This window comes from Pocillopora verrucosa, chromosome 8 (assembly GCF_036669915.1).
Source record: "Pocillopora verrucosa isolate sample1 chromosome 8, ASM3666991v2, whole genome shotgun sequence".
In the NCBI taxonomy this organism is placed as follows: Eukaryota; Metazoa; Cnidaria; class Anthozoa; order Scleractinia; family Pocilloporidae; genus Pocillopora; species Pocillopora verrucosa.
The window spans coordinates 20,329,438-20,353,890 of record NC_089319.1 but is presented as its reverse complement, the minus strand read 5'-3'; the positions used below and the strand labels follow the sequence as shown (position 1 = coordinate 20,353,890).

At 38.5% G+C, this 24,453-nt stretch overlaps 5 protein-coding genes across 7 annotated transcripts; 2 read left to right on the top strand and 3 right to left on the bottom strand.

Moving 5' to 3' along the window:
- Nucleotides 1-4,616: 4,616 nt before the first annotated feature.
- Nucleotides 4,617-5,899, top strand: LOC131774068 (neuropeptides B/W receptor type 2-like). The gene has a single exon (XM_066171419.1). The coding sequence runs from the start codon at nucleotides 4,729-4,731 to the stop codon at nucleotides 5,593-5,595; it is 867 nt and encodes a 288-aa protein (XP_066027516.1). The 5' UTR covers nucleotides 4,617-4,728; the 3' UTR covers nucleotides 5,596-5,899.
- Nucleotides 5,900-6,152: 253 nt separating this feature from the next.
- Nucleotides 6,153-9,986, bottom strand: LOC131774062 (uncharacterized). Its single transcript, XM_059090072.2, has one exon. The coding sequence runs from the start codon at nucleotides 9,848-9,850 to the stop codon at nucleotides 8,885-8,887; it is 966 nt and encodes a 321-aa protein (XP_058946055.1). The 5' UTR covers nucleotides 9,851-9,986; the 3' UTR covers nucleotides 6,153-8,884.
- A 2,661-nt stretch (nucleotides 9,987-12,647) lies between these two features.
- LOC131774038 (leucine-rich repeat-containing protein 14) lies at nucleotides 12,648-16,282 on the bottom strand. Its single transcript, XM_059090051.2, has 2 exons — nucleotides 15,705-16,282; nucleotides 12,648-13,527 (listed from the first exon to the last, which is right to left on the bottom strand). Exons 1-2 carry the CDS (start codon nucleotides 16,054-16,056, stop codon nucleotides 12,746-12,748), a joined length of 1,134 nt encoding a protein of 377 aa, XP_058946034.2. The 5' UTR covers nucleotides 16,057-16,282; the 3' UTR covers nucleotides 12,648-12,745.
- A 320-nt stretch (nucleotides 16,283-16,602) lies between these two features.
- LOC131774005 (cytosolic beta-glucosidase-like) lies at nucleotides 16,603-20,725 on the bottom strand. Its single transcript, XM_059090008.2, has 4 exons — nucleotides 19,713-20,725; nucleotides 18,578-18,848; nucleotides 17,738-17,913; nucleotides 16,603-17,323 (listed from the first exon to the last, which is right to left on the bottom strand). Exons 1-4 carry the CDS (start codon nucleotides 20,317-20,319, stop codon nucleotides 16,923-16,925), a joined length of 1,455 nt encoding a protein of 484 aa, XP_058945991.2. The 5' UTR covers nucleotides 20,320-20,725; the 3' UTR covers nucleotides 16,603-16,922.
- Nucleotides 20,726-20,817: 92 nt separating this feature from the next.
- LOC131774004 (cytosolic beta-glucosidase) lies at nucleotides 20,818-24,316 on the top strand. Of its 3 annotated transcripts, none has more exons than XM_059090007.2 (6): nucleotides 20,818-20,854; nucleotides 21,080-21,118; nucleotides 21,265-21,874; nucleotides 22,277-22,547; nucleotides 22,709-22,890; nucleotides 23,288-24,316. In XM_059090007.2, exons 2-6 carry the CDS (start codon nucleotides 21,113-21,115, stop codon nucleotides 23,689-23,691), a joined length of 1,473 nt encoding a protein of 490 aa, XP_058945990.2. In that variant the 5' UTR covers nucleotides 20,818-20,854; nucleotides 21,080-21,112; the 3' UTR covers nucleotides 23,692-24,316. The 3 variants fall into 3 exon arrangements, with proteins under 3 accessions (XP_058945990.2, XP_058945988.2, XP_058945987.2); XM_059090005.2 differs by having other exon boundaries at nucleotides 20,848-20,966; XM_059090004.2 differs by lacking the exon at nucleotides 20,818-20,854 and having other exon boundaries at nucleotides 21,038-21,118.
- Nucleotides 24,317-24,453: the final 137 nt, after the last annotated feature.

The following is a 24,453-nucleotide window of genomic DNA, read 5'->3' as shown; positions in this document are numbered from 1 at the left end:
AACTGCTCTGTCGTATAAATCTGATACACTTTGTTCCTTAATCGCTGTTATGTAATCATTGATCACCATGGGTACTCGAGGAAAAAAAACTATACGATAATAATATTGATAACAACTTTGTAAGTTATTTTTGGACATTACTTCTGCTTGAGTGAGCAAAAGAAGAAAAAAACAAACAAACACGAAAGTTTTCGACAAAATGAAAACCTTAACTTATGGGTGAGACATTAGAACGTGCATTCCAGAGAGAAGAATCGTTTCTTTCATAGAGGAAATAACGAAGAATTCAAGACTGAGGTTAATCAGGCGGTGAACCAAACGAAAGAGCCGTTTTGGAATGTATTGGCACTGGAGTTCGGAGAACAATACCAAAGCTTGAGTTGGAGTGCTGTTGATTTGAGGGCCTTGTCAGTAAGAAAACAAGGATTTTTGAAATGGATATCTGAAACATTAGGTTTTGGCACGGGAAACATTTAATGTGAAAACTTTACATTCAAAATCTATTTTAGTGTCAAAATTATGCAGAGTCATGACGATATTAGAGACATCACGCCACATCAGTCGGTGTAATTATTTGCGAAGGGCGGCATTCGTCAACTTAAAGATGACAAAATAATATAAGTCACGTAAGAAGGAAAAAACATAAAAAAGCTAATAAATATAGTTAACTAACGACGGAGGAGGTCAACCCAAGCCTGTGAAGTTTTAAAGCAAATTGCGGAAGAAAAGACCGTGAATTAGCTCTCTAAAAGTATGGTATTTTTACTTGAGATAAAAAAGCACGGTATCTTTCAGAATAGAGAAAAAACAGTACATATAGCGTGCTGCCGGCTTCTCGAACATACTTCGGATACGTGAATGGTCTGCTTCCGTGTTGAAATTCGGCGTGTTTGAGCTATGACAGGAAATTGTGAGTGATTTTTTGATGTGTAAAACCACTGACTTCCTTTTTAATGAACACTTTGGAAAAAATCTTACTACGGACGGACGGTATGACACAAAAGAGGCCATACGAAAGCAAGAGGGAACAAAGATGGCTGAGAACTGAGGGCATTTGAAACCAATCTGAGTTGACAAAGTCGGGAATTTCAGGCTTAATTTTCAGCGTGAATAAAACGAACGTGGATGCCACGGTTGCATGGGGTACTGTAGGTTCCGGTTCTTTAGAATGGAAAGAAATTCACTCGCAGAAATTTCAAGCGCAGCAGGGTCGATGAAAGCGAGGTCCTTTGATCGCCACTTGTCGGGTGGATGTCAATATTTCTTTCATGTTGCATAACCATATGTTGACGACTGAACTGAACTAAATCTCTTCCCGCCATTAATATGGAAATAAATTTACTGGAGTAGAGCTTCGAAAATTCCGCCCGTAGCAGAATTCATTGTAAAAAGGTTTGGAAAGCTGTGCATGAATATTTAACTAATACACAGCTTTTTTCCGATTGTAAAGTACAATTATACAAAGAAATCATTTCGCTGTACCTTGAGGTCTAAGGAAAGCAATTTAATCGATTTAAGTCGCTGAAATTTAGGTCGAAACCGCATCCGAAAGCAAGGTCAATTAATTGACATTGAGCTTAAAAATTTTGAAAAGTTGTCTGTGGTTACAAATAGGACAGTCGTTGTTTACCGCTGCATATTCAAACATTTACATCTCTTTTCTACTGCAATCGATAGCCCATTAAAACGGAAAGAAATTCACCCAAGTAGCACAAATTTAAGTCTAAACCACTTGCGAAGTGAGGGAAAGCAAAATCCGTAAATACAAACAGTACAGTCAGCGTTTCTTTGCTATTGCATAACTAAATGTTTTGAATATTTGGCATCAATAATACACTCAAAGATGAGATTTTGATCTCGAGATTGCTATCGAGTGATGGTTGAAGAGGTAGAACCGGCTCGAATGGACCATTGCGTATATTAAAAAAAAACCGAATAATTAATTGTTTTAGCACAAACCGTCTCATTGTTCAAAACTAAACAACATGAAAGGTTAATTTTTTTGTTATATTTTGTTTACAACCAAACACTGTCGGGCTACACACACGCTATAACAGATTAAATGTCGAGTAGCGCAGCCAATCAGATCGCAGTATTTGAGAACGCAAGTAGATTTCTACTAACAGAATATAGAAGCCGATAATGGCTCTTTCGCTAACACTGAGAAATTTTACTCACGTATTGCATGATGTATTAAAACCTTACCTGCACGTGATCAGACAGTAACGTAATATCAGAGAGTGCTAAAAAAACAAAAAACAAAACCACATTAGGCGCCATCTTTTTATTAAACATTTACTTCATTTAATATTTTGTTACGAGTCCTTAAGAAATAGCTGGGAAGTTCTTATGAAGCAGAGTATTTCAGTTTCAATGCAAATGAAATTTTTCATGAAAGAGGAAATAAGAACAGAACAAGGTACGTATATTGGTCATTGGTAGATAGTGGTGTGAGGAGCGAAAAGGAACTTTCGAAAGCAGTCGGCACTTTATTGGCTCTACTGTCTATCGATGTCTATCAGCTAACATGAGTGTACCTAACTGAAAGGTTTTACAACAGAAATGAAAACGGCTGTGCGCTGATGGGGTTGCATTCATTCTAGGTAAATAATCCTGAATTGTTTATCACGTGTGAAGTACTAACTCGTCTTCCTTTCTATGGTGAATTAGTAATTTCCTTCCCTTTCCCATTTCCTTCTCTTTGTTCTGAATGTTTGTTATAATAACTTTACTTTCGCTATTGACACTCAATCGGAAAGATCTCTGTACGACAAAACTGCACACCTTGGCTTCAATTTAATTACGAGGTTTCCAGAAGGAAGATTCCCCTCCTGTTCAACAGATATTCCTTTTCAGTACCCCGTTAAGAATACATAAAACGAACACGTTTATGTTCAGGTCCCATAACAATTTAATTCAAAAATAAATTGCCCCCCCCCACCGCCAGCCCCTTTTTGCATGGGAGATTGAAATTTAGTTTTCAAATAACAACTAATTTCTTGGAGTACAGAACAGGCAGCTGCGAAACACATCCCATAGGGATATCTAATGTCAAAACAGAAAATAACTCGATATCCCTGAAAATTTTAAATGAAAAGGAACGTTCAAGCATGAGTTAGACAATTAAAAATCAGACAATATTGCAATCTCTTTCCAACAAAAATGGTCAATTCAAGTGTTATAATGTTATTAAAGGGCAGTATGGAAGAGAAACGCGATGACAAAACTCCTTAAGTGTTTGTTTATTTTTTTTCATCTTGTATACGTATGATGCCTTTGAGGTTAATTAAGTTCGACTGTCATATGTTGGCTGTCCAAACAAAAAAAACTTAAAAAATCAATAATCACAGAAAATTAAGAACTTTCCAACCTAAACGTCTTCTTATCTATGACAGCATTTCCTTTTTTATACAGCCTTGTTAAACTGCACTTTTTATCTAGAGCTTTTATCTTCCGCACAGTGATTTCCAAGCGATACTATCCTGATGAAAGAGATTTTGCGTTTCTCTTGTTGGTTTCTCGCATGAGACGAAAAAAAACCACCTGCCACTGGAGTGCACGCCTCAAACCGTAAGTAAACTATTCATAGAGGCCGCACTTCGTTCAGAATCTAAAAGACTAATTTTCAAAAAACTTTCTCAAACTAAATCTCACGGGGGACTTAGCATGTCACAAGGGTCTGTCCCAAGATTGTGGGAATACAGTGACATCAGAAATTCTGAAAATAGAACCGGTGTTCATACTGTGTACTCAAAAGAAGTTTTAAAAAGTTATATTTTCAAAACATTTGTTGGTGACGATATTATTTGTTAGGTTAAATTTTTAAAAATATATCCTTTGTGTTTGTGGGATTTCAAGGTGTGTTTTTTTGGGATGTATTATCATGCATAAGGGTGGAATCTCTTTTTTTTTTTTTTCTTATGCATTTAGCTTAGGTAATCACATGATTTCGATGTGCAATTTGGAATAAATACGCACGAGTGAATTTTTTCAAAGACTAACAAATAATGCACGAGCCGCACGGGCTCGTGCAATTTTGTCTTTGAAAAAATTACAAGTGCTTATTCATTACCAAATTGCACGAGAAAAATCATTGCGATTAACTATTATCCAATATACATAAAAAAATACGAGATAGCTTATCATAATTATGCAGAAGCAAAGTGCGCGCATCAGGTGCAAAAAATAAATTAATCAAGCCCTGCAAATGACATTGTGCGTTCGGTCAAAACAATCGCGTACGATCAAAACATTAATATGCTATAATATTTTCACATCTTTAAGGCGCATAAAAGTTCAAAGTCTAACTAAACAGTTCAAGGAATTGTTCAATCTGGCTGAATTAACCCTCTTCTTCATTGAATTACCTGAAAACTGCATTTATCTTAACCAATCAGAACTGAGTGATTTTTTTCAGGTATTCTTATTATAAGTGTTACAGACAACTAATGAATGGTTTGCGCTGTGGAAGGGTTCTTATAATTAAGATCACATCTTATTTATGCTCGACTAAGTTAAGAACATTGATTGTCGTCTCCAACTGTTCCTCGTGGTACCAAATACGCATATAATTAATCATGCAAACCTAATTTGAGTGTTGTCATTTTAAGATGGCCGTTTCTCAGGCAGCCTCTCTCATCATTATGGACACGGTGTGTTTAATCCTTGTACTCACATCCCTGATCGGCAACAACGCTGGTCATTCTAACTGTCCTTCTGAACAAACCCATGCAAACCACACTCAACTACTTACTGGTGAACCTCGCCGTGGCCGACATGGTGTTCGCTTTGCCCACTGGTCTCAAGAAAGGACTTTTTCAATACCTAACCCACCCAGAGGGAGAGGCAGGACGCTGGTTGTGCGTTTGGTTTACACACGGAGACATCGCCTGGTTTGGTGCTGCTGCTTCCATTTTCTTTTTGGTTTACATCGCCATTGAACGTTACTTAGCCATAATCCATCCTCTTCGTCATCGAGGAAAGTTTACCAAAGGGCGTCTGAAATTACTGATTGGCATTGCATGGTTTGTCTCCATTGTGATTAACATGGTTGACCTATTGGAGGTCAAGTACTATTATTTCGATTCCGGCTCGTGCGAGAGGTGTGGTAACTTTAACACCACCGACGAAAGATTCTTCAAAGCGCACAGCCTCATTTGGATGCTTTTCGGAGGCGTGGTTCCCGTGTGCATTATGGTATGCCTATACTCCAGAGTAGCGTATCGCCTGTGGGTCAAGCCAGTTGAGAGTGCACAATTGAAAGCTTCTCAGACGGCTCTTCTTCGCCATCGCAAACAAGTGACTGTGTCGCTGCTGGTGGTCAGCGCGATCTACGCAATCTGTTGGATTCCGGCCCTAATAAGTCATGTCACAGTGATCTGGGGCGTGGGTGTACAGAGGTTCAATGACGCAGGAGAGGTCCTGATTGTGCTCAACTCGTGCGTTAATCCTGGAGTGTACAGTTTTCGCATTAAGAGTTTTCGAGAACATCTGCGTAACGTGATACTGTGCAGGAAAAGACGAAAAATCAGGGCGCCGCCTGGTCTAACGGTGCCAGGGGTTGCAAGTGTAGTGTGCAAACCGTCTGCAGAGTAGGCCAAAGACGAATAACTTACGCATCACAACAAAACAAACTTTAAAAAAGATATGTAAAAAAGATATGTACAACAGGTCTCACAACCGACCATGTATTCTTGAATTTTCCTTTCCGCAAAAGAGGACCGCTTTTTTGACGCTCTTTCAAACGTGTACTAAACTGACGTTTGGTCTGTCCGTGCAATTACTCGTGATCACGGTAATTGCACGGAATTGACTTAATAGCGTCGGTTCGTTGTTCTTGCGTAACAGGATCCTTAGGTTTTGCAAAACTATACCTTTCAGTCTGAAAAAGTTTTTGAGCAACTTTAACGTTGTGGCTATTCAAAATTCTCTCGATGGGTTCCGTAACACCCTCTGAATGTAAGGAATAACAGCAAAACCAGTTGCTGGTTCCTTCTCATCAGGAATGTTACTAGTTGTAACTTGTAGTTGTTACTGGTAGTAATGATGAGAAGGAACCAGCAACTGGTTTTGCTGTTATTCCTTACATTCCGGTAGGGTGTTACGGAACCCATCAAGAGAATTTTGAATAGCCACAACGTTAAAGTTACTCAAAAACCTTTTCACATTTTACATCATCAGCATGCATATTCTCCATACTGTTCTCTGCACATTTCCAAAGGTGCTGACAAGGAGAGCTTGTTGAGCAATCAAAAGTCTCTTTAGTGGTTGATCATTTCCTTTATTCTCCTGACCTCAGTGTTTAATTCAGGGGTGATATCGTATGGAGAAATTAAATGCTAATTACAATTAAAGGGTTTATGTATTAAGAGAGTAGGATACTTAATTCGTACTTAAGTCAGTAAAATTTAAAGCGAGACATTCAATCTTTCACCGAATGTTTGGTTTCAAATCTTTCTTGCTTACACAAGGTTCAGTTACACAACTTTTCACCAGATCGTAAAATAATCGCGTTACAATAATTTAAATATAATTGATTAAATAATAATTGATACATAAGGCTTGTTAGTTAAAATATAATATCTGACGATACTTTCAGACCTTACAAACGTTCGCTCATGTTTCTTTGCCGTTCATAATCGTTTATAACAGATTTCATTTCCTTGCTGATCCTATTAAACCTTGATGTTTATTCTACTTACATTTAGTGGTACAAGAAATGGCATGGACAGGTTCAGCGTCAAATCAGCGACATGCCAACATGTATTGTTGAGTCTTAATCCTACAATAATCTCCTTCATGTCAACATGACAAATTTAACTATGTACGAATATGGAAAAAATAATACTAAACAAATAAAGAAAATTTCCTTAGAGGCAAGAGGAAATTGAAGGGCTTGCTCGTTAAGCAGGCCAGGCCTGCGATATGGGTATGAATGAAATAATCGTAAACTCTAACCGAACGACCAAAAGAAATAATTATTCACACGTACAATCACCTGGAAGCTATATGTTAATCAAAGAGGAATTTAAAATAAAGAAACTTTGCTCTCATCATGAATTAGCCATCGAAAAACGTTTAGAGGTAAACTAGAATGATCGAAACTACAAAGAACATAATTTCCGATCAATATCAGTCTCAGTAAAATCAATAATATTCCCCATTATACAACGGATTGCAGAGCACCTGGGATGATGTAAACAAATTATCAACACATTCATATGCTATGTAATTGCAACAGCTTATTCGGGCAAAATACAGGTATAGAATGGCGAGCTGCAGTTGAAGAAATCGTAGAAAAGACAGTGTTGTGCTCTGAGGTTAAAAATACTAGGCTCTTGATTGCCCCCGAATGGAACCTAACTGAGTCAAGAATAAAATAGGAAGGCAAAACAGGCGCCAAGTTTTTGTTTTGGTTTTCTTTAAACGTTTTCAGGCGCGCAAGGGGCGAGTATCTCGCTCCGTGTACTCGCCTCAAGTTAGAAAGAAGTAATAATGTTACTTACTGTTACTTACTTATGAATTATTTGTAACTTATTTTCTTGCGTTCTACTCCACACGGAGGTTCAGATCTAAAGTAGAACCTTCGTAACTGCATAGGACGAACGTTTGTTGTTGGGAAATCTTTTTCTCTGTCCCAGTATATACGGAACACGATTTTCCTTGTCAAAACAAAGAATAAACTCAAAATTTGTCATCTATCAATATTGTATGTACAAAAGAATAAATGTCGCCTGTGCTGAAAGCTAGAAATAAATAATAATGTTACTTACTGGTTATGAGTTATTTGTAACGTATTTGCTGGCGTTCTACTTCACACGGAGGTTCAAACCTAAGTCAAACCCTTGTAACTGCAAAGTACGAACGTTTGAGGTTCGAATGCGTGTGGTCGGGAAATTTTTTTCTTTGTCCTAGTATCTACGGAGCATAACTTTCTTTGTCAAAACAAAGAATAAACTCAAAATTTGCCACCTTTCAATATTGTGTGTATAAAAGAATAAATGTTGCCCAGACGTTTTGCCAACATTACGATGCAAGTTCTAATACATTTTTGATGTCATAGTTACCCTTGCATTTCGGTCTGAATACTCGAAAGCCACCAGGTACGTTTTGCTAGATTTTGTAAAGGGTCTCAATGGGGTTAACCGATAGCCGTAAACGGACAAAAAAAATAGCCGCAAGGTGTAAAAATTGACTATTTTAAAAATTAGTCGTAAAGGAAATTAAAAGCAAAAGCTTTCCTGATACAACAAAGGAAAAATATTAACTGTTAGCCGTAAACTGGCCAAATTGTAACCGTTAGCAGTAAAAACTATAAGTCCATTGAGAGCTTCTTTGAAAGACCACAAGGAGGTAGAAAAAAAATGCAAACATGACCAGCATATTAAATAAGTGCACCGAAGGAACTATCAATCAATTTCATACAAGCTTTACATGGCTATAAGATTTGCAAGTCGATACAGCACCAACTCCGCCTTTTGCAGTTTAAAGCTGTAAAATTACATGAAGATGACGCATAAATATGGATTTTTTTCAAAATAGAAAATAACTTATAATTTGTTATGCTTGAAAATTCATTTTAAAGTCACACGCGTGGGTTTAATTTGACTTTCAAACATAAGCCGCTGATTTGTGTTTAAAATTAATTTTGCAAAAAATAGTTTCTAGCGCGTCCTAGTTGTACCATATCCATGTTGAGTTACCCGAATTACTTTTGCCACTTAATCGTAACGATAAATTACCCTCGTTACGAGTGGTTACTTCATAACATGACGCTGTGGTTTACTTCTTAATAACTTTCGGAAAATGTGGTTTACTGCGACCCAGTTGAGGCGAAAATTCATGTCGAATTACCTTGAATTTCTTTGGTCTTTCGATATGCTCCTCATTCCCATAGTTCCAATTCCACCAAAGCCTCGCAGTAGGTTTTGTTTTGAGGGCTCATTGTTCGACCCGCATTGTTGTTTTCTTTCTTCTGTTCACCAGAAATTTCATCGTCAGTCAGATTTTTCAGGCAAACTGGCAATATAGCGGTGATTGCAGCCCAAGAGATTTCCAAGATGTAAAAAACAGAATTTAGAAGTTCAATCTCAGCGAATCGCTTCGTGCTGTCCGGGAAGAAGTGCTCTCCGGCAACAAAGCGAATTCCTCTCACTGGCAGAATAAATGTTATAAAGAGACACACAGCTAAAGTAACGATGTTTGTACTTTTAAGTCCGCACCGCCATCTGTACCAACTCTCTCTTAAAGTACGCGTCTCTTCCAATTGTCTTGCAAGGCCTCTGAGCACCGCTGTAGAAAGAATGATCGCTGGAATAACAAACTGAAGCAAGATTACCATATAACCGTAGAGCCATACATCGAAATTAGCCTCCCAAATCATACCCGGTGACGGACAGTAACAACCATTACACTTGAGAACTGGCATTTGATGATATAAATAACTCAAAGCTGGAGACAAAAGCAGCCCAGATGACACAACGATTCCGAGCAGTGTGAATACGATTTTTAGAGCAGACAGTGTCCATCGACGCTCGTTCGTTAAATAGCGCACAACAACAAACGCGGTAAGGTTGAACACGGACAGCGACATAAAACATGCTGTGATGTTGGGCAAGATGTCACAAATTGTGTGATCTCCCACTCTTGCGATCTCGTCAAAATCGTTAAGCTCGTCACGGAGCAGCAAAACAAGATGAGCGAACAAATTGCCGGTGTTGACAATCGTCTGGAACACGATGAAATATTTCAAGTTGTTTGACGACCGCCATCTTGAGCACTGAAAGCAGTACAACGCGACATAGAGGTTGAACAACGCTCCAAAGCAGAGAATTAATGGCGATACGATCATATCAATGTCAGCTACCGTTACGCTTTCTCTCACAACAAAAAAAATCGATCGATTTATGAAAGAACGAAAAGCAAATAACAACTTTCGAAGACATCCTGCTTGAGTTAAGATATTGTTGTCATAGTTGACCACTTGATTATCGCGTGACAGCAATTTTGCATACGCAACATTCTCGAATGAATACACCTCTCGCGGGTCCTTTCAGACCTTTCAAAGCTCGCTCAGGCGATTCAATAAATTAGCATAATTTAACAGTCAAAGAGATTGAGATAGTAACAGAAAATAAATTGCGAGAAAGAATAGATCAGCATGAAAGTGCCAAGAAAACGAGACCAAAAAATGAGTTCTTAAAAACTTACCTAGGAAAACTAAGAGAACAACTAATATTCTCTTGGGAAAACAAATTTGAATAATAAAAACAATACTAATAATAACATAGCCCTCCTCTAAGCCTAAACGTTTACACAAGAATTGTTAGTGCGGGCGAGTTTGAAATTCTACATGTCGAATGTAAGGAACCCAAGGCGGCAAAAAAAATTTCTATGCAGATATATTGCTTTCTTCCTATGGCCTGTCTCATCTGAAATTAATGTTGCCAATGATTAATTTTTACATCTCCTCGTAACTTAACGCATGGCAGCTAATTCCTTTTTCCTTGTTCCTGTTTAGAACTAATTATTTTCTTCTCGTGTTGAGCAAAGGGTTATCAAAGGTGACATGGATTGTTTGCCTAACTTTTAAATGCCTGTTTGGAAAGGAGTCTTTCTAGTTTTACATCTATCCGCACGGTTTGCGTTTCCGTCAATCTGGGATTCTTCCTCCAAGAAATTTCCATAGATTAGCAATTTTGATGCATGTAGGAGTGGGTAAACATGACCAGATCTCTTGCTTTTTTTTTTTCCTTTTTTTTTTAGTATTGTTATTGGCGGTATATCTGTTTGTGCACTTTGAACTGACACACTATAGTAATTGAAATCAAGAGCAGAGACCATGCAACTCTGAACAATCTGGAAAATCAACGAATCGAGGCTGCTAGGCCGGTTCTTCCGCACTGATGCGTCAAACTCGTCGCTGCAATTCAGGCTTTTAGTCAAAACCTCAGCAGTTGAGGTTTGGCTAATTTCTCTTTGTTTTACAAGTTCATCAGCTATATATTTATTTGGACTAAGACTCCAGCATCTGCTGCAGATGCGAGGTTACCCTGAGGCAAATCTTCCCACGCTTGCGTAAATTCAGTGGGTGAATGAAATCAACGACGAACCAAGGAGTTCAGGGCCTTTTCTCAAGCTGATTACTGAGGTGGTTAGATGGATTGTTACTGACTAACAAGGAATACTAAAGAAAAACAAAGTAACCAAAACATATCATAATAACGCAGTTTTATGTAAATTTTACCAATTCTTAATGGCATTCGGCACAACTACAACGACAAAGCATAATGGGTTCGTAAATTAGCGGCAATTTTCAAAAGCCAGCTCTGATTACAAGGAACGAGAGAGATGAATTCGCTGGCGGCTTGACATCTTCGCAGTCGAGCACTTACCGACGACCCACCTAGTTTATTAAGTGCGTAAACAACTCCAAAAGTTGCTATGTATTGTACTCTTTTTTTACCCACTTTTCCCTCGGGGAGTACAATGTCAAAGGAAAAAAAACGAAGACTAGAGAAATTGATATATGCACTTCAATGTTTTTTTTTTTCGAAACGCACATCGCCAATTATTTACAGTTTTTTCTTCAGGATTACTTCTAAAACTATGGGTAATGAGAGTCTCGTGGTTGGTTTATATTATCAGAAGTTTCACAGGAAGGTTGCTGCGAGGACATCAAATTCATTACCTTTAATTATTTACTCCCTCTAACTACGTCTTTATAATTTTGTGTTTTGTCAGTTGAAAATTTAGACCAGCCACCCAGCCACCCAGCCACCCCGCGGTTATTTCCAGTGGTCAAATAAAGAACGCTTTATCTTTTAGCTCAGCTTGTTCATTGACTCTGTGGTGGGGTTAATTTTCAATCCTTTACAATGATATATTTTTTAAAGGTTCTGGTGCGATAGCCGGCACAGAAAAACAAGAAGTAAGATGGCAGGACAAAAACATAAGAGCAGTTTTTCACTAGTAACATAAGTTTACAAATATTCACGTCAATCAAACAGGAGGCGAAATGGAAAATAGCCTTTCTCTAACTCATGAAGAGTCAAAAGACGTTTTTGACTCTAAAGTGGTCAATACCTAGTGGTGATCGATACATAACTTCACCTTTCCCGGTTGAGACATTTTCAAACAAACAGGAAACAAAAATATGGGAAGTATTCAATTAGGAGATTTAGAACGTTCATAAGACAACATCTTCAATTATTAAATGGAAGAAAACGCATTAGCAATTTAGCTTTATTTGGGAAAACAATGCTTATAAAAAATTGCAGAATTCGAAAACAAGCAGGATGCGCGTTTCATCTCTTTTTCCGCCCGCAGTAAGATTTGAGACGAGTTGGGGGAGGTTGATTTGCCAAAGATCTGGCACTAATAATCATTATCAATGCTAGACCCCTCTTCATGCCTCTAGCTGGCTCGTGTCGCTCAAGGCCTTGTACTTTCCCGCAGGCGGGTGAAGAACTGCTCGTGCCGAAGTCATTATAACGAAGGTCTTCCCGCAGGCTTTAGTCGGAGCGACTTTCAAACCAAACAGCTGTCGGTTGACAGAGAATCACTAAAAGTTGCCGTGACAATAGGGACGCACTACGTTAATCAACAGCGAAATAAAAGATTTTTATTATTTTCTGTTTGTAATAACTTCCGGAACCTTTTAAGATAAGAAGAAACGTAAAAACTTTGTTATTTAGTGAACAATCCAAAATCCATTTATTGAGAGATAGTCTATACTGAGAGTAGATCAACAAATTGTTTGCCAGTTTAGGTCTAACACTGTTTCAACCTCGTTTCCTGAAACGTTCAGGCTTTGTAAGGTGTTCTTGGACGCCTCCAAAATAAAGACAAGATTAGGAAGGCATTCTGACGAAAGACAGTTAAAAGAAATATCCAACTCGGTGAGTTGAGTTGAATGTTTGGAACATGCAATGCTCCTAATTCCGCTATCGCATATTCTGCCGTTTTCTAATCGTAAGCACTTCAGTGGTTGATTGACGCTGTTCAAAAGAAGTCCAATGCAACCACCAACATAGTTACCATTGAGATCGAGAGATACGAGGCATGGAAGTTTCTCCAAAACCTTACACAGATTCATCAAATGGCTTTCGCCCAAGGAATTGTAAGAGAGTGCTAGAGCGCGCAACTTTGTGAATTTTTGCATCTCTTGGAAAATCGATGACAAATCGACGCTGACGTTGTCATAATAAGCCAATCCATTATATGACAAATCCAATACTACCAAATGGTCTGAATTAAGAACTCTCAAGAGACCAGAAAGTCTATTATCTCCAAGTTCTACTGCACTAAAAGCAGAGATACAGAGTTGAACAAAACCATTCTTTGTTTCCAATGCTTTCAATACCGTCTCGGGATTACTGTAATTCACACAAATGTCTGCATACACAGCAAGAACTGGCTTGAGATGGATAGCTACATTAAAAGGGGTTCCATTGGTAACTTCTGCTAATGTAATGTCTTTATTTGCTGCAATGACAGCCCTGCAGAGAACGGTACTACCAAGGAATCCTGAAAATTAAACTATCTCAATTACCAAGACGTAACTGAAAACTTTTCTTGATCTACAGATTATTTTCTTTGGGTGCTTGCATATTGAGTTGTATCGCATTAATTGGTGCAGTATTCAGCATCCCTGACAATTCTGAATTCATTACTTTGAGTTTTGACATACGCACATGATGAACGCACCACCGAGAATTTACCCTAGTTTAGATTTTTATGTAGATCTTTTAGACAAATACATAAGCAGCATATATTTTGCATTTCTCTTTGTCAGAATTTTGCTTTGTTACCAGCACAATATGATTTTTCTCATTGGTCACTTCACCAGTTTGTATTTTAACTTATGAATATGAAGTTTGTATTATTTTTCATTCAGTAAAGAAGATTTTAATAATACAACCCAACACTTCATTAATCCCACACTGGCCTTACTTTTTTGCTAATTCAAACAAATTGTGTGCCTGGAAGAGACTCCTTTGTCAAAAGTCCTTTAAAGAAGTCATCCTCACCGGTTTCTGCTTTACCCCTTTCACCCCAAGAGTGACTAGCATTTAATTTCTCCTCATAAAATCACCCCTGAATCAAACATTAAGATCATGAATAGAGGAAATGATCACCAACAAGAAGTTTTTCTATGTTGGCCACAGTGACTATGGATATTTGTGGAGAACAGTATATGTATACTGATATTAGGGTGTAAAGGGTGATTAATTGCTATCTTCAACAATGATTTTCACATTATTGCCCTGCAATTATAACTATATCTTTACTTATTGTTGCCATCAATTTTTAACAACATGCTCCTGGAGTTTGCTGTGTATCATTCTCCAGATAATTCTTTTTTTATATTAAAAAAAATAGATTAAAAAACAAAACTGTCTCTGAAGTAGAACTCCATTTAATTTTTAATGGAGATAAATTAACTTGATTCCCCCACATTTGTATTTATACAGGAGATTTTACAGTAAGTTGATTCATATTTATGGATCACCAATACTCTTTACCTAAATGCACATCTCAATCTAACTTAGAAACATAACAGTATATGATACATATGTTATAGCTCTTAGTTCTTGCCCCAAGTTCCAAACTATTCCACTACAAAGACCTCTTACAGGTGGTCAAGTAGATTGTGGGAGTTCCCCCAGCCATGCAAGCCTATACTCAGTTATCAAGCAGGCATTCGATGGCATAATTGTGGACATATTCCTACAATCAGAGCATAATACCAGAATATTGCCTAAACTTCTTAAAAATCCCAGTTCAACAAGGATAAATTCTGTAGCCTGAGCACTAATGATAGTTAGCCTGCTTTTCTTGCTTACACTTCAGGAAACTGAATCAGTAAAATGTTGAGTTTTGAATTTTAGTATGCCTTTTATTCTTAGCAAGTTTTCCTGTTGGTGGATGCAATGGGGGTTGGGAAGGGGGGGAGGGCAGAGGAAGGAGGAGATAAATTTTAGCAAATTTTTTGGCATAAAGCCATGTTTTTCAGATGATCAATGACTTCTTGTGAAGGTTTTTCTCTCAGTTTTCAGTTTCTCAAATTTCATTGGGTTTATGGACTCAGAGCACTGCTATATTGTATTACTGGGGGAAGTAACAAGGGTTTTGAAAAGTACTATTTCAGATTTTTTGGGTCAACAGGTAAGTAATTAACATTCAATGAGTAAAATGGTAACTAATAATATGTAACATCACTGCACTGGTTAATGTAAAAACCCTTCATCACTGGGAGTTAGTGGGGCATTTGCAGGGAGTTTTCCATCATTTGATAGGTGTACAGGCTATGGTTACTGGGGACTTTAATAGCTTTTGCATGTCATCCAGGATCAGCAGGGGAAAGGACCAGGGCACTTTCAACCAAGGTGAACTGGGACTTGAATTGAAAATATTCTGACTTTGGACAAGAAGGTAAGAATGCTTTGAATATATGATTGACATTATTAGCTAATATTTATGTAATAAAGTTAAAGGATTAACAATAGGCTATGTATACCACCTTTAATTTTTTTATAGGAGTGGGGGATTTGAGCGGGGTCACTAGCTTCAATAAGACGAATAAGTTGGCCTTAGCTCGAAGTGCGGGGCATCATACAAGTTACTAACAAAGTGCCATGCAGTTAAATGAGCGGGGATTTACGTTGACTTGCGCATAAAAATTCACAGCCTACTAAACTCACCAATATTTCTTTGCCTTAGGTCGATAACTTGGACTTTATCAGCTTCGTCCCTTTTAGAAATGTACTCAACTACAGCCCTTGCAACAAATTCCTCGTCACGTGAGGTGCTTGAAACTCCGCTTAAGACAGCCACAGGCGAAGGCCAAAATTTCAAGACCTGCTGTATCAGACCTATACTTCGATTGTGAACAGAAGCATCAAGAATAGCTTGAATGACCTCAAAAGGAAGCAAACTGAATCCTTTTTCGGCCAATTTCGGATAATGGAGAACAATTTTTATGCACAAACTACGAAGAGATCCACAAGATTCCGGTGCTTTTAACTCCGCCATTTTGCATAATTTGTTGTGCATCCAGAGCCCAGTCTTCACGCACGTTGCGATGAATGATTAGGACTTCCTCGAGTTCAAGCATTTTCTTTTATTATGTGTTGCTCTCGCTTTCAAACTATTATTTGTCAAACTATTATTATTTATCAAACTATTAATTGTTTCTTTGAGGGAGTATTTCAAGATAAGAACAGAATAAATGCATAAGTAACGCTAAAAAAAGCTACAAAGCTTGGCACTATCATAAATGGCGGAAAAACATACACGGTCGCAGCCGGTGCTGAGGGCGGGAAATTTGAATGGCGCTAGTAGTGGAGAAAGATACCAAAGCAGGGAGACTTTTTTGATGCGGTATGAAACGCGTGTGAGTCTTCTTTTCTAATCTAGCCGAAAGTTTGTGATTGAAGCATTTACAATGAAATTCTCTTCACAAAACTGAATAGTCTGGTTAATGAAGGTCATAAATTTGTGGTAAGCGACTCGTGGAGCGGGTGGGGGGGGGGGGGGGGGGGGGCTTCTTCTGTCCTCAGACGAGTTAATAAATAAAGAAAAACACAACAGCAACAACTAAGTCTTCGCCTGCTTTAATAGATATATATGTATATATATCTGCATAGGCAGACCAGTTTGATCGACAATGGAGGTAGGTTACATGCTATCCTTGTGTTAAAAACGTCGAAATCAAGGCAAACTCCGAATACAATCTCTCTGTAATAAGGAACATTCCAGGTTAGTTACTTCCGCCCTTCAGGTATCGAAAAACATACGTACTTTTGAGAATCTTTTACACGTTTCCTTAGTATAACGATCTCGGTCATGTTAACATTTCTCCCTGGATTTAGGCTTAGTTTACATTCGTTAAGATATCACAACTCCGACTTTTCATCCTTTTATCTTGGGAAACCATTGTTGCGAATGATTTCTTTATACACCTCTGCGGACTTTTTGGGGGTGCGGGTTCGATTAGGATCATTAAAATCGACCCGGTGTATACCAAAACGGACTCGATATCCATCCATCCATTCAAAGTTATCCAGAAGTGACCAGTAAAAGTAACCTTTTAATCGAACCGCGTCCAGACGGATTGCCTTTAAGGCTTCGTTCACATGAGAGGTCAAGTAATTGACTCGTTTCTCGTCGTTTAAGGCTTCTTCAACTGTAAGCTCATTTTCACCATCGACGGCAAACCCATTCTCTGTTATTATGATTTCAGGGTCATTGTAATGTTCTTTCACCCAGTTGAGCAGCTTACGCAAGGCCCAGGGAGTATTGAACAACCACACAGTGGCACCTGGTAAAGGAAGAAATAACTGGGAGATTTGTAAGAAGGAATGCCTTGATGTTAATTAGGGGAAGAGTCCTTATTCATCGCCTGGCTGTAAGGGTGCCAATGATTGCATGGTTTTCAAGGGGATTGTAAGGGTAGGGGAATCAGCCGTCGCCAACAGATGATAAAGGGCGACTACAGAAATTTGCCAGCAAATTAACTGTTAATGATTGGGGGGAGGGGGGGGGGAAGGGGGAAATCATAAAATTTTAGAGAGCTTTATGGGAGATCTGTTAACATTTTATTGTGATACAACCAAAATCATCCTACCCCTCCCCTCCCTCCCGGGGGATAAATAATGACCGCTCCCAGGAGCCTCTTACCTGCCGGTCCCTAATTAATTAAATATGTTAGGGACTCTGAAAGCAAATGACTTACCTCGCTGCCACGACGGATGAGGAGACGTCTTCATTTCTTGATCAGTCATGTAGTTCCAGTCAACGCCCGATGGGAATGCTTGATGTTCAATAAGGAATGCACTGTACATGTTCAGAGCGAAGAAATCCGCTGTTCCTTTAATGAGTTGTTTTTCTGGATCAGTTAACTCAGGAAGTCTGAGGGAAAAGAAGAGGAACATGATCAAGTATGAGAAGTAAAAACTGATCTGGGCACTCGATCGAATTAAAAGTAGTCGTTTGTTTGTGTCTCAGTACAAAAATAAAAGAAGATTGGAGATTGACATACTGCGTCACTTTGTCAGTTTCACAATAGGACTATAGAATCAATTTGAACAATTTCCTAACAATTATGTTCTAAGTTGCTAAGCCCAGAGCTGCTAAGTTTTAATCTGATCAAGCATTGCAGTTTACCCATGTATTTGCTGTAAGATGGGTTTTATTTGCTTCACATGCATGATAGTTACAGGGCCGGGTCTGACAGGGGATGCAGCTGCGAATTCCAGTAGCAGCGTCCTCTCTGGCATTTTGAAGCATGTTGGGTTGTTTTATTTTTATTACCCATCAGTTTTGCCGGATAAAGAGAAGAGTCACAGGTTCCCCTTTGCCTCAACTAAATACGCTCTTACCATCTTGCTTACGAACCTGTGCTTAGGTGTACTTTTTTCGTGCGGGGAGTGGGGAAACGCGCAAGTAAAACAGCGCAAGAGTCGGAGGTCTTCTTTTTTTTTTTTTTTTTTAGCTCCACCTTAAATTGAAAAAAGAATCCACGATTGCCATGATCGCAGAATACTCTCATGCGAATAAAAATTGACTTTCCTACCTATTTGGTATTCCTTTAGCGTCACTTTTCTCTTTCACTGTCTTTTTCATAATGTCGGGCCAGTCCCCGTTGACGAAAATTGGATGAGCAAACCAACCGAGCCACCACTCCAGACTTCGGTCTGCGGCATCCTTGTCAGCTTGTGCGTCACTCTTAGGCTCTCCCCATTGCGCATTGAGAATTATGGATACTTTGCCTTGCTGTGAACCGCGGAAGACTTGATCGTATGTGTGCCATGCCTTGGCGTGAGCAAGGAGCATTACATAGGCAACTAATGGAGATAGACGGAGAGTTTGATCAGTATGAGAAACCGTACGTGAAACCCAGTAATGTGGACATTTGAGAACGAATAAAAAAGCTTGTGTGGGTGAAAATGTCTCCCTTAATAGGGACCTTGAGCAGTCAGGACGGCAACTTCAAGGAAGACTTCGATTAAAAAAGAATTTATGCCTTCAATTAGAATTTAAAAAATGGCTGCATGTTTACCGTCTCATACGGCGTGGCGCCACACCTCAACTTCAGCATAACGTATAAAAGAAGCGCTGAGTTCCAAATGGAAATTAAAATAATTTGCCGTGGCAGTTTCGGTTCGCGGAGGCGACACAAATTGTGGTGATTTCACGTTGTTGTTTTGCATAGGACGGCTAAAGAAATGTCAAAGTTTTAAAACGCACGTGTTGAGCTATTGTTCTGCTAATTAGATCTTTTGTTTCCACGTCCTCGTTGCCGTCGCCGTCGTGGTTTGCTTAAGCTCTTAAGGTAATTTTTCTTGAGACGGAAACGAACACTTGCAAATACGCATAGTGAAGGAAAAATAATCATGTCTTTTGAAAGCCACAAGAAGAGTTCTGAAGAGGATGTGACACGATTGCGTGACTGTGAATGACATAGCGATGATGAACGAAATATTCAAAAGAAAGCGAAAAGAATCGTCGAAACCGTGGCTCTTTCCTCATCATCCTTTCACTTTCATTTCTTAGCTGATAGGGAAGACTGATATGAAATTTGTAAACACAGTATCGATCTTTTATTTAAACAAATATTTGTATTAGTAATTCGTTTACCACAAGAAATATGTGCTTGAATACGAACTCTTCAATACATCACTGAGTAGGAAATATAACAGTTCAACTACCTCTGTATACTGATGAGCGAAGGTCTTTCTTCCCTGGAGGTGTTAAACCGAATCCGTGACCAAGAAGAGCGGATTCCCACGGCTCATTGATTGTGATCCACCATTTCACGCGATCGCCAAACGTCTCGTAACAAAACTTGGCATAATCGTTGAAAACGTCGGCCATCTTTGGATTCAACCAGCCATTGTACTCGTCTTGCAGTGCTTGGGGAAGATCGAAATGGTACAACGCCACCATTGGCGTGATGCCATCTTGAAGCAGCGAGTTGATTAAGTCGTTGTAATATTTCACTCCCGCGTGATTCACTTCGTCAGTCGTACCCTTTGGTAATACTCTCGACCATGAGATTGAAAATCTGTAATATCCCACTCCGAGGTTTTTCAAAAGCTTGATATCCTCGTCGGTCTTGTGGTAAGAATCACAAGCTATGTCGCCTGTTTGATTCATGTGCGTGTTACCGCCGGCTTGAGTAAATCTATCCCAGATACTTGGGCCTTTACCATCGGCATCCCAGCCGCCTTCGATTTGATACGCCGAAGTTGACGTACCCCACATGAAATCATCGGGAAATGATCCATTGAAAAACTCATCCCGACCTTCAGCCATGACTGTAAGGCTTATTAGGACGAGTGAACAAAATGCTACAGCAGTAATAATATTACCATATCGCGTGACGTTACCTAAGCCTCCCACTTACAGATTAATCACGCGAGAATTAATTTATACATTTCAGAGAAATCTTTTATGAAGTAATTTTTACGAAAATCCTGGCCTATTGCCTTAAAGAAAATTTAAAAGTACTTATCCCATTCTGTGTGAACTTTCACTTGTTTATCAGGGCCATTATGAATTACCGTGATTCCCCATTTTGACGAAAACCAGGGCTCTTGCGAAAACCACCTACGAACGGTGAAAAAGCGAAAGAAGTTTTCTTCATTTTGGCGCTGGCATGTTCTTTTCATATTTGCGCATATATGTCTGGTAAGCTTTTCGGCATTTTAAAAGCAAATCTAGATTCAATTTTTTCCCGTGTGTGTTCTGTTTTAAAGAAACGAAAATGTTACAGGTAATACGATTACAAAGCGGTAGGGTTCATTGCGTTTGTTAGCTCCCATTCTCCCGCTCGTGCGATAACTGAGGGGTAAGGATAGCTTATTCTTTTATTTTATTGAAATTATTTAATAATTGATCAAATTTAACGCAATCTTTTGTGGGTTTACACGTTTGACAATGAGGGGAAATCACAGTGCAAGGTGGGAGGCTTAACCAGTTGATTTTCTTGTTAGTTAAGTGTCTCTTTTCCCTTCAAAGCGGGAACAATCGAATGATTACAATCACGTTTATCAAATTTACATCTTTATTTCAGCTGATCGCGGTATTTCTTGAACTTGATGCGACAATGTCGGTAAGCCTGACCTAATTTTCTCTCGATAGGATAACATCTGCCTTTCGTGCGAGGGCAGAACAATTGAATTTTAAATGAACGAACAAAGAATTTACTAGCAAGCTTTGCAAATCATTAAATCATTTCACTATCTTATGATCATTTAGTCTCCAACAGCTAAAGCAGAAGAAGGATTTATTCACGGGAAATTTCCTAAGGATTTTATTTGGGGAGCAGCGAACGCGGCCTATCAGATCGAAGGTGCATGGAACGAAGATGGAAAAGGCCCCAGCATCTGGGATACTTTTAGTCACATTGAGGGTAAAATACATAACAATGACACTGGGGATGTCGCATGCGATAGTTACCACAAAATCGAAGAGGATGTGTCACTCCTAAAAAACCTTGGTGTTGGTTACTATCGATTTTCCATTTCATGGTCCCGAGTGTTACCCCAGGGAACAGCAGACAAAGTGAATCTCCTTGGGGTCAAATATTATAACAGATTGATTGACACTCTCTTAGCCAATGGGATCAAGCCTGCTGTGACCCTCTACCATTTTGATCTGCCGCAAGCATTGCAAGATATTGGTGGCTGGTATAATCCCGAAATATCTGATATCTTTAATGATTATGCTCAGTTTTGTTTCAAAGAGTTTGGAGACAGAGTTGAAATATGGCTTACAATTAATGAACCTCACGAGGAAGCACTAGATGCTTATGGTCTTGGTGTTTTTGCACCTGGGATAAAAGACATGGCAAGTGGACCTTACCAGGGTAAGTAACCATAGAGATGGTGGGTTGAGGAAGAACACTGAAGTTTGTTTTTGGGGGTTAGGTTAATGTTGGAGGGGGGTATGCAAATTGTGCAAGGCTTCTTTGGGAGGAATGAAGATGGAGGGCTGGTTTTTTTTTTACTTTTCTGAAGAGCTGATATGTTGCTTGGAATCTTTGTACATACCTATCCAACAAATGTGAAAAGAACAAAAAAATAATTCTTAGGGGTGCAAAACATTTTGATGGACAGCATCTGAGTCCAAGGTAAAATATTTTCCTGAAATGAAAAAAAAAAAAAGACCACTGGGTTAATACCTTTCAAAGCTAGGAAAATATTTTCAGCCATAGCTAGTAAATTTATGTTCTCTAAATGAACCTGTTTTCTTGCTCATTTTGATGCAGCTGGTCACAACATGTTGCTTGCCCATGCAAAAGCATGGCACACCTACAACAAGGAATTTAGACAAAAGCAGAAAGGGAAGGTGAGCATTGTGGTTAATGCACAGTGGTTTGAACCCAAGACTGACAAGGAAGAAGATATCAAAGCAGCTGATCGTGGCATGCAGTGGTTCCTGGGTTGGATGGCCCACCCGGTGTTTGTGAATGGTGACTATCCCGAGATCATGAAGGAGCGCATTTTGGAGAAAAATAAAGCACAAGGACTGACTTCCAGGTTTGTTTGAGATCATATTTAAGTGTGATACCATGACTGAAATTACTATTTCATGTCAATGACAATGTTATTTTGACTGACACCCTACAGGTCTATACTCACTGCCCTTATTGCCCCCTGATAAACAACCATCAGTTTACAGTTTTTTACTTTTATTGCAGGCTTCCATCCTTCACTTCAGAACAAAAGAGGTTACTTAAGGGCACCGCTGACTTTTTAGCTCTTAATTTCTATTCAGTGTCATTTGCAGAATATCATGACTTGTCCAAAGAGGAAAATGTCACATGGGGTTACTTTACTGATCAGGAAATGAAGACATCACGGGATCCAACATGGCTGAAAGGTTAGAATTATATTTGTGGCATTGAGATGACACCTTACAGTTTCAAATTTTCACACCTAATTGGCTTTTTTTCTTTATACCATGATAATCATATTTCAGCAGTTATTCTCTTTAATAATCTCACATTTCAGCAGTATTTGTGGTGTTTATTGTTGTCTACTTACTACATTGTTTATTTTATCTGTCATAATAATTCTCCATCTATGGATTTCCAGTTTGATTAAACCCAGCTGTAAGAAAATGTAGTTCATTTATAATCATGATGTGAATCATACTTTAGAACAATCTGAAAGATGAAATGAAGCCCTCTATTGTTTGTAGTCATAAATGTATTACTAAATAAAATTTTAAAGAACTGATATTTATTTATTTATTTTTTATCAATTGTATTCTTCAGGGGACCCCTCTTGGTTATATTGTGTTCCTTGGGGTATGCGCAAAATGCTGGTGTGGTTGAAAGAACAATACAATGATCCGGAAATCATTGTTACTGAGAATGGTTTCAGTGCTCATGGTGAACATGATCTAGAGTTACCTGCTGCTCTCCAAGACAGAGACCGTGTCACATATCTGAGAGGATATATCAATGAAGCTTTGAAAGCTGTGAAACTGGATGGTGTCAAATTGAAGGGATATTTTGTTTGGTCACTTTTGGATAACTTTGAATGGGATGATGGCTATCGATTTAGATTTGGCATTCATCATGTAAACTTTAATGACCCCAACCGACCACGGACCCCAAAACTTTCAGCTGAGGTGTATAGGACAATTGTGCAAGATAATGGCTTTCCTGATGAATGATTAAGAGCAAACTATAGTTTCTTACAAATCTACTGTAGATGAAATTATATTTTTTGCATAGTATTAGATACAAAACAGCACCAGCCCACAAAATAGCTAATTTAAAGCTAGTCTCTCTCCTCATATGACATCTTGTTTGGTACTAATAAAATAGGTTTGATTGATAAATGAACAGCCTTGCTGGGGGTGAGACACAGCTTGCTAACATCAATGTTTTTTTTTGTTCACTCCTTCTGACTTGTGAGAAGGACTTTTTGATGAAGCAGGGATTAAGTAAGGATGTAAGGGTATAGAAAGGATGATTCTCAGGTAACAATTAGTTAGGGAGGGGTTAGTTAAAGTTGTTGACTTTGGAATATGTTTATATACCTTTCCATTCTTAAGGGAAGAGGAGGAGCCTGGAACTACTAATGAGGCAACCAAAGAAAATTAGCATTAGTTGTTAACCTAAGTCTCTTTTATGGCAGCTTTTACCATGTTTTGATTTATACATGATGAAATTAGTGATGACAATTTTTTGCTTCTTATTGCTTTATGGGCCTCAATATTTAATAACTTTTATTATTGATATATTTTAGTTTGATTAAGTTTTATACTTATTGATACTGTGTTCTATATTAATTGCTGTATAAATCAGGAAATTTGTTACAATTTTCAATTTTTTTGTTCTTCAATCATAGTTTTCACATTTTCCTGAAATACCTGAGAGTCTAGAGCTTCATAGTAATACAGACAGTTAATTGTTAATTAGCCAAGTATTGG

Excerpts from the sequence above, each read along its gene's own strand:
- LOC131774004 (XM_059090004.2), top strand. The coding sequence starts at position 21,038 with ATGATTACAATCACGTTTATCAAATTTACATCTTTATTTCAGCTGATC. Across the intron at positions 21,119-21,264 it reads AACTTGATGCGACAATGTCG|TCTCCAACAGCTAAAGCAGA; the intron begins GTAAGCCTGACC and ends ATGATCATTTAG. Across the intron at positions 21,875-22,276 it reads GGCAAGTGGACCTTACCAGG|CTGGTCACAACATGTTGCTT; the intron begins GTAAGTAACCAT and ends ATTTTGATGCAG.
- LOC131774068 (XM_066171419.1), top strand. The coding sequence starts at position 4,729 with ATGCAAACCACACTCAACTACTTACTGGTGAACCTCGCCGTGGCCGAC.
- LOC131774038 (XM_059090051.2), bottom strand. The coding sequence starts at position 16,056 with ATGCACAACAAATTATGCAAAATGGCGGAGTTAAAAGCACCGGAATCT. Across the intron at positions 13,528-15,704 it reads CCTAAGGCAAAGAAATATTG|GATTCCTTGGTAGTACCGTT; the intron begins GTGAGTTTAGTA and ends TTTAATTTTCAG.
- LOC131774062 (XM_059090072.2), bottom strand. The coding sequence starts at position 9,850 with ATGATCGTATCGCCATTAATTCTCTGCTTTGGAGCGTTGTTCAACCTC.
- LOC131774005 (XM_059090008.2), bottom strand. The coding sequence starts at position 20,319 with ATGGCTGAAGGTCGGGATGAGTTTTTCAATGGATCATTTCCCGATGAT. Across the intron at positions 18,849-19,712 it reads TCGCTCATCAGTATACAGAG|TTGCCTATGTAATGCTCCTT; the intron begins GTAGTTGAACTG and ends TATCTCCATTAG. Across the intron at positions 17,324-17,737 it reads TCATCCGTCGTGGCAGCGAG|GTGCCACTGTGTGGTTGTTC; the intron begins GTAAGTCATTTG and ends TTCCTTTACCAG.